This window comes from Primulina eburnea, chromosome 1 (genome assembly GCF_022965805.1).
Source record: "Primulina eburnea isolate SZY01 chromosome 1, ASM2296580v1, whole genome shotgun sequence".
NCBI lineage: Eukaryota > Viridiplantae > Streptophyta > Magnoliopsida > Lamiales > Gesneriaceae > Primulina > Primulina eburnea.
In genome coordinates this window covers 6,772,084-6,792,637 of record NC_133101.1, presented here as the reverse complement: position 1 = coordinate 6,792,637, position 20,554 = coordinate 6,772,084, and the positions used below count along the sequence as shown (strand labels likewise).

Genomic DNA, 20,554 nt, shown 5'->3' with positions numbered 1-20,554 from the left:
TCTATGAAATTCTATTGAGTACGAGAATTAAAGTTAAAGGTATCACAATAAAATGTCAAAAAATGTCTTTGATTCAACCTAAAGATTTGGATATACATTTAACTGAAAAATCTCCGAAACTCACGTACTCAATACAAACATTAATTTTCATTCTTTTCTCATCTATATATTTTTCCTTTTATTTGACTTTTTAAAAACATATTTTTTTTAATTGTTAACAATAATTTAAAATAAAAATTATTAACATCATTCATTTTATTTTTTGAGTTCTAATCATAATACCTCCTAAAATTTAAAATTAGATTTATTTAAAAAATTTAAAATTTATTACACTACGTAAAAAAAAAATTATTTTATTGATATATAAATTGAAAATAATAATTATTTTTAATTAGCAAAAATTAATTTTTTTATTAATTATTATATAGCGTTTGATATGTAATTATTTTTTTAAAATTTTAGTTAATCTATATTTTGATTTTGATTATAACTCAAATTTCTTGCATATATATATATATATATATATATATATATATATATATATATATATATATATATGTGATTAATATATAATTTTTGAAGTTTATCAACACTAATATATAAGGATAACTGGATAACTGTAATAAATTAAAATATTAAGATTTTATAAATTTACGCTAATTACAAATACTTTAACATATTTATTATTTATTTTCAGGTATAAATAATTATTTTGTTTATTTTTTTATTGACATATTGTCAAAAACAAAATGGATATATTTTTTATACAAATATTTATATAAAATGAATTAAATTATTTTCATTTTAATTATTGATTGATATTGAAAATTATTATTATGTATTTTTAAAATATTAATTATAAAAATAAACATATTGAATTGACTTGAATAATTAAAGTTTAATTACAATAAATTTAATATCGACTTATTTGTTGTCTTTCGTAAAATCAATATGTAAAAAATATTATATTGTGAGAGATAAATATTTGAAATAAGTAAAAGTTATTCACATTCAATTGTTAGTTCAAATAAATTTAAAAAATTCACAATAATAAATTACAAAATCCATATGAATTACAAATGTCAATAAAAATCATGAAAAATAAATCTAAATAATTCTGTGAAATTTTTTAGAAATATATTATTTAAAAAAATCAATAAATCTATGCAACTACCATACTTTTTTAACTATTTAATATAAATATATTTTAACATATGGTGAGATGGACAAAAACTTGTGTGAAACGGTCTCACGGGTCGTATTTTGTGAGACAGATCTTTATTTGAGTCATCCATGAAAAGATATTACTTTTTATGCTAAGAGTATAACTTTTTATTGTTAATATGAGTAGGGTTGACCGACCTCACAAGTGGATCATCATAAAAACTTTAAACAGCCCGCTCCTGGTGCCAAATTCAAATCTCTGGGATTTGCCATGATTCATTTGCATGTCCAGTTACAAGTAAACAGAAAACAGATCCCCAACAGAAATGCTTTAATCAATAAATTCATTTTCTATGGCCCATTTTAGTTGCATTGGTTTAATTTGTTAACTTGTATTTGAATTCGTCAGTTTGAAAATCTTGAAATTTTGAATTCTCATTGATTCAAACTTTTTCAACGTAAATGGATGACGGGAGTATCTTAAAGAGTCGATCTTTGTCAGGGCCCAGATCTGAATCAAAGGTTGGACCATTTAAAATAACGTTGGATTTTTGTTGTGCGATAAGTTTTTAGTTTTGTAATCCTTGTTTTATCCGTAAAATTTCTTAGGGTTCTGGTTTTCATTTGGTAGGTTTCGGTAGAGCAGAAAAGGGGCGTTCTTGAAGTCGAAGAAAAATCTGGAAATTCTCCAAAACGAATTAAAATGCGTGATATTGAATCTGTTTTTCGCTCTGAAGGTGTGAGTTTAGCTTCCCTTTTTTCTTTTTGGATTTTCTTGAAGTTTCACTGTTTATCTAGACATGTTAGTCTAAATTTATTGATTGAATAGTTCAAAATATTGCATATTTATCGGCTGATTTAGGCTTTATCAAGTTCAACATGTCCCTCGTGAGTTTCATTTTTTCCTCCTCTGAATGCAAGGAAGGTTCATGTTTTGTGATGGTTTATGTTGATGAATATGGGCATTTTCGTTTTGAAGTAAGGAAAATTGCTACAAAAATTTGTGCAGGATTTTGTGTAATTTATTCGGTAGAGACGAGTGTTGAAGTCTTTGTCCTTCAAATGATATTGAGCTGCAATGGTTCTAAGAGTTCTCTGCAATTCTTTTCCCGATATACAATGGCTACCTATTTCGAGATAATAGGACTTTAAATTTTGAAATCTATCACGATGGGGAGGATTTTGGGTAAGGGGTCCATCTTCAATGAACATCTATCCATGTTTTCTGATGTTCCCGTACTAATGCTAATGGAACGCAGCAAGCCTAACATTTGGGAGTTGGGACATAACAATATTATCAGTCTGTAGTGAACAGTAGACCAATATAATATTCGTGAATGCTCATCAACCTGGAATAGATTTAGATAAGTACAGTCGTTGCAAATATTTCATGTTTACCGTCATATATGCCACACCACATTCTCTATGTCTTGAAAATCTCGGAGTCTTTGTCTGTGTATGATGTAATGCCTTGATGTCAATATATGTTTCACAAACACTTAACAAATATGCCCGTACAGTATATGGACACATCATGTGGCAAATTTAAAATGTTGATATGCTTGTGCAAAGGGTCCGACAAATTTTTATAATTAAGTTGTGTTTAGTTCAACGTTTCTCAAAATTTATGGGTAAAAGGTTGAAGTATTCATTTATAAGAGATCTCTTATTTTTTTATATGTTTTGAATTATGGTTTCAATTTTTCTAAAAGGTTATGATTTTAATTTTTGTAGTGGATCTATTATGTGTTGGAGTTTGTTTTAATTTCAAAATGTGATAGAATTGTATCAATATATGTTTAATGATAAATTTTCTTAAACTTTGATATTATTTTATATTGTCAGTTTTTATTTTCAATATTCCTAATTTACATATCTATATTTGTGATTTAGTCTAGTTCTTGCCATGTCATGTACTAAATCTTTTAACAATACGTGAAGCCCCGCATTACTGTTTGTGTATTATAGATGCAATATATGTTTTTATTACCAATGAACGAATAAAGAAGTTTTGCGTAGGTTATACAATCAGACAAGTGATGCCTTGTTGCCTGTTGGTACTTATCAAGTTATCCAACAATTAATCTCTCAAAATATTTTTGTTAGTTGGGAAAGAATACATGCGCTTTAAATGTTGCTAAATTAATTAGCTAATTCTCTTATGTTTTTTTCCTTTTACTGCTGAATCTGTTGTTATCTGATCTATCATGTCCAAGAAACTCATCTCATGTGGTGCAGCCCAAGCAGGAGGAGAAGCAAACAATGTGGCGCATTTAAATGTCAATATTGCTTCAAGAGAACTTGATCTTAATGTTAACATTGATCCTATCAATGATGCGAATGGAAATGAAGCTCGTGCTAAGGAACTTAACAAATCCTTCTCCCCTAAGATTCAAGCAATGGAATGCAGGGATGGTTTTGCGAAGGCTAGAGGACTTGATCTAGATCTAAATGTTGAAGATATCTCCAGTTCCATAAACCACCCTTACCATTCTTACAAGAACCCTGAAAATCTGAAGTCCGTGGATGATTCTGATTGTGGAAGTTCTATAGGGCCTCTTGATGAAAAAGATTCCATGAAACTTTGGAAAGAGATTAAACAAAACGGTTATATGTCTGCTCCTTATGGAGCTGTACCTGTGTTGATACCGAAGTCACGTGGGCGGAAGAGTAAAAATGAAATGCTGAAGAAAAGATAGAACTTGCAAAGAAAGAACAGATTGATCGTTTTGCCAGGGTTGCTGCTCCTAGTGGTTTGCTTCATGCACTAAATCCTGGAATTATTAACCACGTGAGAAACAAAAAACAGGTTCACTCTATCATTGAAGCAATCGTTATGTCTGAAAGAAATGAAAATCTATTTTCTGGAAGCGATCAATGTGGTCAAATGAAGAGTGGTATAAAAGAACATGCTGAGCGGAAGAACATGGAAAATGTGAGTAGTTCAGGACCAAAAGGACACGAAGCTCATCCTGAAGATACATTTTTTGGAAGCATGCAAATGAAGGGCTATCCATTTTTCTCTGGGCCAATGTCTTTGAATTCTGAGGTCACACGAGATGATGATTCATATATGGGAGCAAGAATGACTTCAGCAAGAATGCATTCAAAGTTTAAAGCAGAAAATGGTGATGATGCACTTATATTTAGGCCGTTATCTTCTGAAATGGTTGCATCAGAGAACAATAGCTCTTTGACCCATGACTCAGCAAACCTCAGCAGTGTTACTTCACTTTCTGTTAAAGGTTGTTCAGGCATCTCTAGATTTTCCTTTGCCCTTTTCTTTTTTCCGTTGTTATAATTCATTCAATCATCTGAAGGCTCAAATGTTTGAGAGCAAATGATTTTTTTGATACTGCTGAATGTTATTTCTCATGTGTCTTTTTCAGCTGCTAATGTAGCTTCCCAATGGTTGGAACTTCTTAATCAAGATATCAAAGGGCGGCTTGCGGGTAAGTTATCTTTGAAAATGATTAAAGGTACCACCATGTACATATACATAATTTTAGAACGTACTGCTTTCTAATCACAGCACTAAGACGAAGTAAGAAAAGAGTCCGTGCTGTAATTCAGATCGATTTACCTTTCCTAATGTCAAAAGAATCTTCATCTGACCAAGAAACAACAAAAGGTCACGGAGAAAATGCTGAAGCACACTGTATTCGATGGAGTAGTCTCTTTGGACAAATGGATAAAGCCCTTTCTGAAGAGGAGAGGCATTTGGTGAGTCGGTGATAAAGTTTTTAACGTGATAACACCAATAGAAAAGAATAAATTATCCTCTGGTGGACCATTTCCTATCAATATCATTATATTTGATGCATCATTATTTGATTTATTCTTAAATCTTGACTGCGTGGAACAAAGGCAGGTTCATATTTTATGCTAACTCTAACTTAGTTCCCTAATATTTCACTCAGTTCTAGAGAAATTAATGGTTCAAAAATCTTTTCTTTATATGCTATCAGGAAAGTTGGCTGAACCAAGTGAAGGAAATGCAGTTGAATTGTGATAAAGGGTTCTACAAAACCAGTTCTTACTATGCTCCACAACACTCCAGTCTAACCAGAAATGAAAGCAGGTAAACATTAGTAATATTTTGTTTTTCAAAAAAATATAAAACTAGAAAGCGAAACATGAAACAGAAAACACCAGTTCTTCCAAATGGGCTCCGAAATCTTTCATCTTTTAACCGTTTGAAAATGCAGATCAGCAGAAGTTGATAACTCACAGAAGGATCTAGCAACTAGAGCTGCTGCTGCTTCGATATATTCTACTTGCAACTTTTTGTTGTCAATGAAAAACCAACCATGCTGCTAATTTTCCAATCAGCAACTTGTTGTAGTAAGTTTTTAACTGGAGTGAGGCATTCAAACCTGGTCATTTGCTTGTAATTGTAGCACAACACTAGTAGGTAAAATTAGTTTGTAGTTAGGTTAGCAGATGTCTAGGTAAAGTTAGTTTCTTGCTTTGTTCTTTTAATCTGCTTGCCATGTTATAGTGTAACATTAGGCATTAGGATTATTGTGGTCATGCACATGTCCTCTGTTCTTAACTTATTACCTAGCATAGGAGTGTATTTGTTGTTTGAAAAACTAATCATAAACTTGATTTATTTTTAAAATTTGGAATTCTGTTGTTTCCACTAATGTAGAGGCTTGTCAAATATCACAATTGGATTATCATTAATTGTTTTTTGGATAAAGTTAACAAGCTTAAATTGTTAATTTTATCCAATTTTAATAGATGCAATTTACTTTACTTTTGTTCTTTAAATGTGTATAGTTTCCATTTTAATCAAATTAATTCAATGCTTTATATATTTATTTTAGTCGAATATTAACATATACTGATAATACGTTTAACTAATTACATATGGAAAAAATATATTTAAAAAGGTAATATAATTGAAAAGTAATACAAAATTATTATATATTTCTATCAAAACTTTTAATTTCGTCCATGAAATAGATTATATTGTAGAATTTAAAATTTACTTTTATTTTTCTAATGGAATAATATTCTATAGGTTCTTATTAAATTTAAAAGATTTTAACGTTTACATATTACAATAAATTTCGAATCCTATGAATTTATTTACTTGGTGTGAACTTTACTCGATGAAATCCAATTTTAATTCGATTTTGGAGAGAGTGGCATCATAGCTCGAAACAAAGCGCATTGACGCGTTCCCTTTTCCTAAATTGATCCGTCAACTCTTCCAAACAGTATAGCCTCTCTCTCCGATTGAACCATTTTCCCTTCCAAGAAACTACAGATACAATAACAATGTTGACGAAGATCTGCACGACACCGGGCTCATTATTGTTCTTCCTTCGGACCCATATGGCAATGGATCTATCTTGTTCAAACCTGGATCAGATATTGAGATAAAGATTTAATCTTGGTTCCAAGAAAGTTTTGGGGGGTGATGAGAATTTTAATGTTAGCCCTAACGGTGATTTTCTTGACTTGTGTTGTCGTCCCATGTCATTCCGATGGGTCTTTTTCTTATATCTTTCGAAAATTAGAGGAGGATTCTGATGCTTCGAAGCTAACTGCTCGGGTATGGGTAGCCTACATAGTGTTTTTTATTTTTTTTCTTTGTAGCGTTTATTGCTAAGGTTGATCGTGAAAAATGTTTGATTTTAGGTATCTCCATCGCCTAGCCCTGTTCCTGTGGAGAATAGGAATTCTGGGAAAGCGGGAAGTCCTGTAAATTCACCAAAGGAGACATGTGACATGGTGGTGGATAAGTGTGGTATTGAGGAATCACATGTTTCAGCCTGTGTTCCTTTTGATGGAAATGGTAACTTTCTTTGTCTATTTGTTTGGTTCATTTCTCTGATGCTGAATGAATGATTATTTTTCAGATTTTATGTCCCTCCTTGATAAATCACATTGCCTTCTTTGAACTTACTTGTTCCATCCTTATGTATATGCATGCCATATGTATGATACTTTCTGTGAGTAGTGTGATGACTGATGAGCAATATAGTTTAGCTAAGAAATATAGGAGACCTCATTTTGTAATTCGTTTGCAAAGATGTTTATGTGAAGTGTGTATGAATTACTCCATCAGCTGAGTTGTCTCTACTGTTTGTTTTGTTAATGAATACTGACTAAATGGTGGTAATAGAGAAGAGGACATGTGAAGTTAAGATGGAGTCATCTTTCCATCTTTCTTGGTGTCAGTGATGATTATATCAAAGTAAAGTATGACTGAGGTCCAAGAACCTTACATAGATTTTTAGGATCGTTTTGCAAATGGAACCATTCTTTACGATTTGGTTTTTCGTCTCTTATTGGCGGTACTGGCATATTGGACTGCCCTTTTTCTAGATTTGTTATTTAACCTTCTTCTCATCCAAACTCATTTGTTAGTTGGTTCACGAAGGTATTAAATCCAACAGAGTCAAAGCATTAAGAACTTATCACAACCTCAAATGTTCAATGTTGACTAGCAGAATGGACAATCTTGTGACAAGCAAACTTGACATGAGGCAAACAATCCTCTTAACTACCATTTGTCTAGGGATGATGTGTATTTAAAAGCAATAATTTGGTTCCCAACTTTCCCTTTTAAAGGTAGCTCTCAACTTCACACCCAATCTGATAAGATAGTCCTATAATTGAAAAATCTGTCCACAATAACAAGAATAGAATTCACACCTTTTTTTAGGTAATCCTAAACATAGTTATTAGAGGCGCAGGGCACACCAAGGCGATCTTGGAGCCTGAGGCGTGCATTTTATTGAAGCTATATTTCTATTAATTTTTTTAAAAAAACTTATTTATATACTATATCATTATATGACAAAAAGGTTATTATTGAAATAATTAAGCTTTTCAGATGTCTAATTCATCAATAAAAATGATTATTTGTTTGTTTGATGATTTGGAGACCCTTCGTTTTCTTCTTCAGGATGCTTGCTGATGCTGGGACTTTGATTGTTTTTATTTATTTTTTATTTTTCAAAACAGAAAAGAAGATAACAGGGCTTTGATTGTTGCTGTCCGCTTCTTATTTTTTAGGGTTTATGCTTTGGGCTTTTTTTCTAAACCAGCTTTGGCTTTTTTTTCCCTAAACCAGCTTTGGGCTCTAAGCTTTGCAGCCCATTTTTGTTAAAAAATAGAGAAACTGGGCCAGTGAAATACCGAAGCGCGCTTTTTGTCGCCTCAGGAAAGCCTTGAGCCTTGCAAGTGGTGTGCGCCTGAGCTCGCCTCTTGCAAGGTCGGCGCCTGTGTGGTTACCCAGGCGTGTAGGGTGCGCCTGGCTGTGCCTTGCGCCTAGGCACACGCTTTATACAACTATGATCCTAAAGCAAAATCCATGGAAACATCCACCAAGGTTCACTCAATAACAAAGTGGACAAAAATGGAATCAAATGCCACCAAAAATTAGTCTTGATAAGTTCTTCATTTCCAAGTTATGCTCACATGAAGAAAATTTTAAATTTTTACTTCAAAGCTTTGTGAATAACGCAAGAAATAACACCTCCCATGTTTATTAATGGGCTTAGACGGAACCGTGCAAATTGGGCCTAAATTAACATTTGGATCACTTGTTCTCGGTTCTCCCAATTGGTTTAGATTGTAGGTCTTGGCCCATAAATTATTGATTAACCCTTCTCTCTTTGAATTTCTTAGCTGATGATCTCGTTATTTAACTGGGTTTAGTGATTAGAGGGTCTACATTTTCGTGCTCTGCAGCATGCTTTCCATTAGGTTCATTCCACCCTGAAAACAACTAGTTCATTTGGTATTCAGCTGGAATCATGTATTTTCATTTAATTAGATAATCTATATGTGTTGCTTAGTCTAAAAACAAAACCCTCCGCTTAGGATCCCCTCCGGTGGTGGATCAAAAGAACTTAGGAGAACCAACAATAGAGCAAAACAGACAAATTTAGCATGTCGTATGCTTCAAACATTTATTGAGGAAAGCTCAAGTGATCCAGCACGGTGGGTGCTTTAACCATGTCTCAAATATATGGAAAGTTTATTATAGTTGACCAGACAACTGTGCAAACTTCTTATATTGATACAAACAATGAATAAAACATGAATTTGAATCAAATATCACACCCAAATTGGCTGTCAAATGAAAACAGCCGGGAAACATTGTTAGAATGCAAATCTAATGAAACAGCTTCTTCTTTTTTTTGGACTCGTTTTAAAGTTTATCATAGTTGCAAGTCTCATAGTATCTATTTTCCTAGCAGTATCTCAAGCCAAATATGTGCTTGTCATTAATGAGGGTGAGAGCTCTCACAGATTAAGCATTACCATCTTTCCTGCAAATGTTACTGTGGAGGAGAATACCGATATATCTGGACACCAAAGCAAGAAGGTGCTGCTATTAACTTTTATTTTCTCCTCTTTGTTCCTGTCCTGGCATCATCCCTGCATTCCTACTCATTTAACATGGATGGATTTCATCCTCTGTTTTATGATCGAGTTCATCCCTGCATTCCTACTCATTTAACATGGATGGATTTCATCCTCTGTTTTATGATCGAGTTTCTGTTTATTTTTCGGTCATGTTTCCCGCAACAGGTAAAATTACTATCGAACATGGGATCAGGGTATTCTTCGATATTGCTAAGCGCTGAAAATGGAAACTGCACCATTCACTTGGGAGCTTCGCTACCTAAAGGTTTTTATATGAATTATGTAACACCAGTAAATGGAACATACTTATTTTTTGTGACAGCATTCTTCATTGGAGGAACTTTGATGTGCTGCAAGTTTAAGAGGAAGGGACGACACCTTGACGGTGTAAAGTATAAGGAACTTGAAATGGGGGAGCAGCAAACCAACTCGACATTTACAATTGAAACACATGAAGATTGGAATGAAGAATGGGGTGATGATGACTGGGATGTGGAAAAGAGATGATATGTTCCTGCCCTTAAGTGGATATGCTCTATTCAACTGGAAACGGATAGGATTTAAATCGAGATTGAGATATACCATACTCGTCGGTCAGCTCTTGGATTACACGGAAATTAAACCACAGACAGCCAAAGAGCAGTGTAAACAACCGAGCCTTGCAACTTGTATGTATGCATGCAGCCACGTTTGAAAAATATGCTATGGAGTAAGGACATCTTACAAAGTTTCGGAATACATCATAAGTGAACACAAATTATCTTTCCGAATGTATACCACCAATTTGGACAGACATTTTGGTTTTACTTGTGCAATTAACGTTTGTTGTCTGATAGAAGCTGAATATTTAAACTGTTTGATAGGTCTTTTTGGTTTCTTGAAATATGGTCGGTGTTATTGCTTATATGGAGTTAGTCTATACAACAAGATATTGATTAAAAACATTTCCTATGTATCACGTGTCGTTAGATATACAGGTCTCGTTTTTTTCCTGATATGGCATATGTCAATTCTTTTGCCTGCCATGACACTTTTATGAGAAAAGGGAAAAAAAATTCCATGTTTGGTGCAGAAATAAAAGGGTCAATATAACTATATTCTTATTTCATCTGATGATTGGTTCGAGTTCTATCATAATGGAAGTAAAAACTAATCATATTATACATATTTTTCAATTTTTTTATCTCGACTTTTATTATCTCATCTCACATATCTGGGGATATATGACAAAAATTTGTGTGAGCACGGGTCGTATTTTGTGAGACGGATCTCTTATTTGGGTCCTCCATGAGAAAGTATTACTTTTTATGCTAAGAGTATTACTTTTTATTGTGAATATCGGTAGAGTTAACCCGTCTCACAGATAAAGATTCGTGAGACCGTCTCACAAGAGACATATTCTAATCATTACTCACATATACGCTCCGTTGAATTTCAACAACAACATAATAATAATAATAATATATTTATTATATATATTTTTTAAATGACAAAATTGTCATGTATTAACTAAGTAATGGTTACTAATAAATATATTATTGTAGTTATTTTTATTATTGAAACTATATATATTAAGAACTACTCATAAAAATTTGTATACCCAAAAATTCTTCATAAATATTTACATTTTGTGAAATAGTCTGGTAAATTTTAGTATATTCAATTTTTAGATTTAAATAGAGCTACGGAACCAAATATATAGCCGCTGAAATAAAATAAGACTTTAAAAAACTCAATGCACCGAACAAGGTAATGTAATAAAACTAAAATAAATATAGACTAACATATAATTCGGAAGATGAGAGCTCAAAATGACTATCAAAATAAATTATTGGAAACTAATATAATCTCATAATTTTATAAAAATGATAAGTATATTATATAGATTAACATAACCGTAAACATGGGCGGAGCAGCTAAGGCCCAGTGTGGGCACTTGCCTACACTGGGCCTTAGCTAACTATGTATATATATTATAATTTTTAGGAAAAAATTAAGTATATATATATATATATATATATATATATATATATATATATATATATATATATATATATATATATATATATATATATTATAAGTTGTAAATCAAAAATTTTAAGTCTTGATATTCTAATATTGTGTAATTCCCCAAATTAACTTAAAAAACAACAAAAATATTTCTTTAATTTATAGACTCAAATTTTAGATTTTTAACTTGATAGTACTATTCTGATTGACAATATGTAATATTCTATACAATTTTTTCCACATAAGCCCCATACTTCATATGATTTGATTAATAGTCATTCCAATTCATATTAACTAATGTCACATTTTTTATATTCCCAACAAAATCCAGAATTTTATGAAATTTAAGATCGTTTTTTTCATTTAATATTATTCGATCATTCAACTGTTTTATTTTTTTGCAATCGAGAATGAATTTATGCATATTTTTCGTTTGTAAAATTTATATTTTCTATCAGATTTTGTTTTGATTGTTGGTTTTGTACGCAATATTTTTTGTCATTTTTCTGATGTTTTCCATCAACTAACAGATGTTTCAGGCTTTGTGTAGCTTGTGTTCTAATCTTACAACACATTTTTTATGGTTTTTGTTTAACCGGTTTTTTTTTTTGCTTTATTAATTGTAGTATATTATTGCCTACACTGAATAATAATTCTGACTCCGCCCCTGACCGTAAAAACCGATTAAGAAAAAGAAATGGATCCAAACACTTATCATCGATAAATTAAACTAATTAAATCAAGGAAACCAATGTAGAGTCAAATAACTGATTAAAAAAAAAACTCATCTCTAAAATAAAATGAAACCCTAAAAGATCCAATACTAAAAAAAATTAATGTAATAAAAATAAAATAAATATAGACTGATATACAGTTTGGATGAGGGGGGTCAAAATAACCAACAAATAAATCCTTAGAGATCGAGATGCAATCTTCAAATTTTGTGATAAATGTCAAATATATTTTACTAATCAATTAACCAAACTCTGAAAAAATCAAGAAGAAGCCATATAGAACAGCAAGACTGGAAAAAGTAGGAATAAATTCAATGTATTCAATAACTATTACTGCTCATATGTATACACACACACACACACATATATCTATATCTATATCTATATACAGATTGAATTGTGAATTTACTCTATTGTCTTTATCCTTATTATTATCTATTAATTACAATTATGCATTTACTCTTTTGTCCTTATCCTTATTATTTATTTACTAATTACTAAACTTTTAAATTCAATCCTTATTATTAATTATTAATTACAATTATGCATTTATTCTTTTGTACTTATCTTATTATTTATTTACTAATTACTAAACTTTTAATCCTTATTATTATTATTTATTTACTAATTACTAAACTTTTAAATTCAATAGCCGAGATTAAAATTTGTTTTGTGAAAAAAAACCTTACAAATAATCTATATCTATCTATATCTATCTATACTAATATAAATATATGAATGTGACCTTCATTTAATAATAATCATTAATATATATTTTTTTTAAATCAATTTTCAATATATGATGTTAAATACATAGCTAAATACATATTACTAAATAATATATTATCTATTATTAATCTATTAAGTATATGACTTTCATTTGTGAGCTTACTATTATATTATTTTTTTGTTTTACAATTTGTCATGTTAATGGTGTTATTTAATTCATTGTTTTCCTTAGTTTAATAAGATCATTAATAGTGTATTTAACTCAATCAAACTAATTATTATTTTAATTTACTTTAAATTTAATTTTAGTTACTTAAATTTATACATTGCCATCAAATAATAACAGGAAGACAAAGGGAAATGAGTCGGATTGAATAAAAATAAATTATTTATAAATATTAATGTCATACAAAATTTCTTTCTCCCATTTAGAATAAAAATAATTTCACACTCTTTAAGTGTCAATAAAGATATGTGATTGAGAGAAATATTTGTCTTTAAGTGATTTCAAACATTGTTTTTAAGTTATTTAGTCAATTTTTTTTATAAATGCTTGTAATGCCCGAGAATTTGATTACCGTAATCTGAAATGATTTATGGATTAAAGGTTGAAGTTATACGAACTAGAATGAAGAAGCCGGGCGTCGTGGCATGGTGAGCCAAGATGTTGGACAGAACATCTGGCGCTCGAGCGGTAGAAAAGAACCGCCCGAGCGCCAATACACCATAAAAGAAAAAGTCGGACAGAACGTCTGGCGCTCGAGCGGCAGAAAGTTACCGCCCGAGCGCCAGTGGTGATCAAGTTGATCTTCGGACAGAATGTGCCGCGCTCGAGCGGTAGAGATTAACCGCCCGAGCGCGAGTCATGCAAAACGTGAAATTGACACTTGGTCACTTGCATGCAAACGTGTATGTATATAGATATATATATGTACAAACGTTAATATATTCATTCAGAGGAAATCAAGAAAAGCTTCTGTATATGTGTAGAAAATCCTTACGCCTTTTCTGAGAAATCCGTCCGTCTGAATTGTAATCCGACTTCAGTACTGAAGTCCTATCAACGTAGGCTACAACTGGACGTAAGTTTTGCTACGTTTTGACATGTTTTGAAATTAGACTATTGTCAGAATTGAATAGGATTCATATATGATGTTCTTGTCATGTTAGACATCATAGAATCGAAGTCAGATTAAAGAACGGACTGTTGATGTAACTGTTATGATTTTTGGAATCGATTTGACTGAGAATTCATATCAGATATGTATGGTTATTGAGATTATGACTGGTATTGATATTGATTATGAGTTCTGGTATTATATCTGTGATGTTTGGACTGACGGGATTATCGAGAAAGTATTGTTATGCCGTCGAAACATCAGTTAATTGATATTGATCAGATTCAGTAGTGATTTCGATTATATCGTGATATTGCCGATATGGATTAGATTAGGTCTTGACTTGACATTGATCAGATTTTATTGTGATTTGAATATTGATCAGAACATGTATTGAACTGAGTTGTTTATTGATGTTATATCTGTTCGATATTGTTATTACCAGATTGGGAATGGACCGAGATAGAGTCGGGACTTCTTCTTCTTCTTCGGAGCGAGAAGATAAAGGTATAAATTAATGTGGAGTTGGGATTGCACAACTCGAGTGAGGTTGGGCTCGAGTTTCCCTAAATCACATACTTTACCTTCTTGCATTGACATTTGCATTGGGTTGATTGATGTACTTGTTCTCTTGATATTAGATAACAGGTATTCGTCGAATTATCTTGTGACAGAAGTGCCTGATAGTGGTGGAATCGCCACGGGCACATTGCACGATGTCTCAAGATAGGATATTAGCGATAGAGCTACAGTCCATGACGGATAGGTCAGGACACCGGATGTTTGGTTATATCGAGTAATAGGAAATGGGAATTCGTCTATTACGGAGTTCGATATAGGAATACCAGGATATTGGTTATATCGAGTAATAGGAATACGGTTCCTTCTATTACGGAATTCGATATAGGAATACCACATCTGGAAACCGGGATCCCTAGACTAGGATTGAGTCTAGTCTAAAATGTAGAGTCACTAGCCTGAGTGACAGCTACATTGAGTGGTATTGATTAATACTGATTAAGGTCCTGACATTGGCACAAGTTTAGAATAGAAGTTATTCTTGAGATTGATGATGTTCCTGATATTGGTACATGTTTAGAATAGGAATTATTCTTGATACTGATTGATGTTCCTGATATTGGTACATGTTTAGAATAGGAATTATTCTTGATACTGATTTATGTTCCTGATATTGGTACATGCCTAGAATAGGATTTATTCTAGATATTGAATTATGTTCCTGACTAGGGTACATGTTTAGAATATGATTTATTCTTGTTATTAATTTATATCATGATGTTGATATAGGATATGATTTTGTTATATGCTCTTATATGATTTATATGATTGCATGTATACATGATTTATACTGGGATATTTATATCTCACCGGAGTTATCCGGCTGTTGTCTTGTTTGTATGTGTGCATGGCAACAGGTGGGCTAGAATCAGGGTCGTGAAGAGAATGAGGCTGGACTAGATAGCGTGGAGATCCGGGCTTCAGAAGCAACTTAGGATTCAGTACTGATATGTAGTTGAACCTAGTTGGATTATTGTAGATGACATCAGATTTTTATGTTCATGTTTAACATGTAATTGGATTTTAATTACATTACGTTTCCGCTTTGCATTTTAGAAGAAAAAAAAAATTTAGACCCTGTTTATTATGAATGATTAAATATTCCTAAAGATGATTAAGGAATGGATTAGCGTCCGGGTCCCCACAATGCTGCTAAATAAATATTACTAAATAATATGCTCCATTTGATCATTTTGTGTTCTTGCAATGAGAAGAGTTTTTTTTTAACCCTAGCGTTAACATGTTTGATTGTTATATGTCTTTTGTATTGATCATGTAATTGTGTTTGCATTGTTTATGTGATTTGTTTGTTTGCACAAAAGAAAAGAGAAAACAAAATCAAATATCCAACAAAAACGGTTATTTTTCAATTTTTTATTGTTGAGATATTTTGTTAATTTTTAAACACATAATGCATGTTTTCTGTTTGCTTAGATTACTTAGTTTGAAGTGACTTAGAAAATATTAAAAAGATTGAAATATTTATTCGTTTTTACCTTATGTCTCATAATATCAAGAGATAACATTTTTTATTTATTGGGGCAAATGTATTTTCAAACTTCTGTCTATAAATCAATATTTAAATTTTTTACGACATTATTATATTCTCTAATCAATTTTTTTTACTTAAATTGATAGAAGGCATTTTAATTTGAGTTTTTATGTTCTTGCTTATATTATTTTTGTAATATTATTTATCATGAAAATAATATGTGAACTACAAAATTTGGTAGGTCTAAGAGTCCTCTGGTGAACGACAAATATGGATAAATTATTAAAATATATATTATCCAGTAGATTTTTGGCATGCGATTTTGCTTTAATTCAATGATTATGCGTCATTCTGAATTTTAATTATATCACAAGTTAACGCATGCTTTGTTGTTGCTAGATATATTTAGTCAATAGTCTAATATGTTTCTATGGTTTAAGAAAAATTGTGTGACTTTGTATTATATTTTTACTGCTGCTTTTCTAAATGGTTTTATTATGATTTCAAGGCACCATTTTTCATGTGTTTTTTAAAGAAGTGAAATGAATATCTATAAAACGATGACATTAATAAGGCTTCTTCTCTTTATTTGAAAAAAATATTGGAAAATTTATACAAATTGTGAATAATATGAGTTAATATTTAATTTGAGAGTGATTTATGCTTTTTATTGCTCGTATATACTTCAATTTTTTTATTATTGTACTAAATAAATTATTTTTAAACTTTGAGTTATCATTTTTTTTTCTTATCGAGGTTGTTTGTGTTATGATTTTTTATTCGTTTTGGTTAGTATTGTTGGCGGTAATTGATTTTTCTGATATTATATCACGTGTCTTGTTGTTTATATAAAAATAAGTATGCGAGTACATCAATCAAAGCCACGTATTTTGGGTCTTCTGTTCTACGAAGAGAATAGTAAATGGTTTCTGTGAATTATATAATTTCTTGGTTTTTCATACATATAGTCTACGAAATGCGTCAAATTTTGAACAAAAAAGTTTTGACAAACATAGTTGATGAAAAAAATGACATGTTAAATAAAAAAAATAATGTTGTGTATTACTATGTTGGGTGCGATAATTGTCCCTGCTTGGTAGAGCAGTCGAACCGTGGTGCTTGAGCTGCTGTGCGGTTTAAAAGATTTGAGTTGCACAATTATTACTAGCTATAGCTTTTGGTAAAACGACAAGCGATCGGTCTTACAATTGGTATCAGAGTCAAGGTCACGAGTTCGATTCCCATTGATTGCAAGGAGTGCAATTATTGGGAGGAAGATTGTTGGATGCAATAATTGTCTCTGCTTGCTTGAGCGGCCGAACTGTGGTGCTTGAGATGCTGCGCGATTTAAAAGATTTAAGTTGCACCATTACTACTAGCTATAGCTTTTGGTAAAGCGGCAAGCGTTCGGTCCTACATACTATGTCCTAATTTCTGTATGATATAATTCAAACACATTTTTTTTATAGATATTTGAAATTAGGTCTAATTAAGTAACATGAAACATATACATATATATTAAATCATACTTAAAGCAAAATGTTAAGATCAAGAATGATTCAGATTTAAATTTCAACGAAACATAATGAAGAAGGAATTGAAGAATTGTATGTGTACGTTAAGTGTTATATAATGATTATGTTGCTACTTCATGGTTGTGCGACATATGAATGTCATATAAAATATCAATATTTCTCAATAAAATAGTTTTTTTCAAAAAGAAAAAATTATTCATTTAGAAAAAGAAATACATGAAAAACAAATTGTGCATAATTCTCATTCTATTTATAATGGTATGAGAACAATTCTAAAACTTTGTTGACACAATATAACAGATCAATTCTGTGCATTTTATTGAGACATTGAGTCAGTTTCACTTTATTTTCTCCAATATTATCTCGATATATTTCGAGGTGATACGAGATTGTTTTTGTCTCTTTTTTAATCAAAGTGTCTAACTAGCTAATTCATAACATATATGATGGTAGTATAGAAAAATCCTCATCAAATAAATTCACTTAGCAAAATATTGAAATTCAAATAAAATTCTACAATATTTCATCAAATTAATTTTGACTATCATAAAATGCTCATCAAATCTAAATGGTTATATTATTAAATGAGATATTGAATAAGACAAATACTTTGACATATATTTGAATGATATCTCATATGCATATCTTAATTACATTATTCATATATCTTCTCAAGCTTTTTAAAATACAATAATTAATTTTGTATATCGTTCCACAAGATATAAAATATTATAAAACAAAATATAAACTCGATAGAAGAAAATTTGTTTTGTTTCAATGAATAATATAATATTATGTTCTAAACGCAACAAATGAGATTGAAACTATATCATCATCATGACATGATGCTCGCAATCATTATTTCAAAGCTTCCAAAAAATGACGATCAAGATGACTTTCTTGAATTGTGTCAAATTAAATGAGGACACAATTCTAAGATATAGCCATTTGAAAAAATTTAAGTATTTTTCTCACACTGATTGAGAAATGGTTGTTAAAAATTTATTAACCTTACAGCTATATGTTGATAATATTGATACTAAATATATAAAAATGATATCACAAATATCACAATATTTGAAGAAGGTGCAACACCATTGATTGGTTATGTTATTGAAGAATATATAGGTTATAAATACTTTTAGTCACAAGTGAAAACTTATCACGAGTAAAAGCATTTTTTCTTAGGAGTTATAGTCGATTATTGTCAAAAGCTGACAAATCATTTAACAACAAAAAAATAGTCGGAAAAATAAGATTATCAAATAAAAACAATATAGAAAATCGAAAAAATGTCGTGATAAAGAAGCAAACTACGAGCACTGTCAGATCCCGGATAAGGATTTTAAATAACATAATAGATGTTAAAGACGATCAGATACTTGTTGAGCATATCAAAATAATTATATGTATATTATAACAAACTACGACAAAGAGCTGTTGAGTTGTCAAAATCAACCAAGAAGCATATTGGAAAGTGTGTCAAGTGGATAAGATACTTTCTCTGATTTATATACCGTCTATAGTCATTATTTTTTTTATTTTTTATGGCTTAGTTTGTTTCAGTTGATAAATGTTAATAACCATGTTTTAATTCATTTAAATATTATTAAAATTTCGTACATATATTTTCAGTAGTTTAGTTTTTTACGTGCAACGCACGTGCATTTTTCTAGTGTATATATATATATATATATATATATAATTCGGAAGATGAGAGCATAAAATGACTATCAAAATAAATCTTTCGAGACTATTATAATCTCATAATTTTGTGAAAATGATAAGTATATTATATAGATTGCCCGAACCATAAAAAAATAAAGAAAAAGAAATGGAAACAAAACACAAACCATCAATAAATTAAATTAATTAATTAAATCAAGGAAATCAATGTAACATCAAATAAGTAAAAAAGAAAAATAGATAATCACTAAAATAAAATAAACCCTAAAAAATCCAATGTGTTAAACAAATTAATGTAATAAAACTAAAATAAATATATACTAATATATAGTTTAGATTAAGGGAATTCAAAATAATCATAAAATAAATCACAGACTACTCCCTGCTTAAGATTCAGACTCAATCGTTTGCTGCGAATGGAGGAAAATACCTGCATGAAACAAGGAAATCGGCCAAGTGTGCCCTGAACGACCGGCGCAAGTTCGTACCACTTGCGCGCCGCCTCGAGATAAGTCCATTTCTGCTAACGGAATGCAAAAAGCTCTCCATGCGCTAACCATCCTCAGCATCATCGGAGTTCACGCCGACAAAGGCTTAGCCCACTGAATGAAACGGTCAAAAACGCTAGGACATCCGACGATGACGATGTTCACGATGACGCCTACGATCGTCCTGGTCACCCCAACGACCTACACTTCCCTGACTACTCTCATCACCAAAGTGGTCAGCCATCGCTACAAGATAGAATGGGGAAAATGGTAAAATGGTCAACGAAAATCCCAAAACAGAATCTATATCCCAAAATCGTAAGCATGCTCTGATACCATAAATGTAGTGACCCGTTCCAGAATCACCTACTAATCAAGAACTAAGCATGCAACTAACTTAATTAATAATAATCAGAGATAATTGCGGAAAAGGCCAACAAACGATAGTTATACAACCCCATCGAAAATCAATAACAACTCAGAATGAAAAGAAAGTATACGGTACAACCATATCGAATCAAAGAGTACTGAATAAATAACTCCACCGGCTACTCAACGTCCTCCTCCTCCTCCTCCTGAGCCATCCAACCTGAGGCCTGCCCCGTGGGAATGGGGTGTCCAAGAT

General features: G+C 31.2%; 3 protein-coding genes across 4 annotated transcripts; all 3 read left to right on the top strand.

The window, feature by feature from the left end:
* Positions 1–1,387: 1,387 nt before the first annotated feature.
* On the top strand, positions 1,388–3,863 carry LOC140825189 (uncharacterized). Of its 2 annotated transcripts, none has more exons than XM_073186823.1 (3): positions 1,388–1,686; positions 1,796–1,901; positions 3,412–3,863. In XM_073186823.1, the coding sequence occupies exons 1-3, from the start codon at positions 1,627–1,629 to the stop codon at positions 3,861–3,863; spliced, it is 618 nt and encodes a 205-aa protein (XP_073042924.1). In that variant the 5' UTR covers positions 1,388–1,626. The 2 variants fall into 2 exon arrangements, with proteins under 2 accessions (XP_073042924.1, XP_073042915.1); XM_073186814.1 differs by having other exon boundaries at positions 3,403–3,863.
* Positions 3,847–5,806, top strand: LOC140825200 (uncharacterized). The gene is made up of 5 exons (XM_073186836.1): positions 3,847–4,409; positions 4,554–4,616; positions 4,697–4,887; positions 5,133–5,245; positions 5,373–5,806. The coding sequence occupies exons 1-5, from the start codon at positions 4,001–4,003 to the stop codon at positions 5,482–5,484; spliced, it is 888 nt and encodes a 295-aa protein (XP_073042937.1). The 5' UTR covers positions 3,847–4,000; the 3' UTR covers positions 5,485–5,806.
* A 565-nt stretch (positions 5,807–6,371) lies between these two features.
* LOC140825180 (uncharacterized) lies at positions 6,372–10,462 on the top strand. The gene is made up of 4 exons (XM_073186805.1): positions 6,372–6,730; positions 6,817–6,973; positions 9,390–9,517; positions 9,724–10,462. The coding sequence occupies exons 1-4, from the start codon at positions 6,596–6,598 to the stop codon at positions 10,063–10,065; spliced, it is 762 nt and encodes a 253-aa protein (XP_073042906.1). The 5' UTR covers positions 6,372–6,595; the 3' UTR covers positions 10,066–10,462.
* Positions 10,463–20,554: the final 10,092 nt, after the last annotated feature.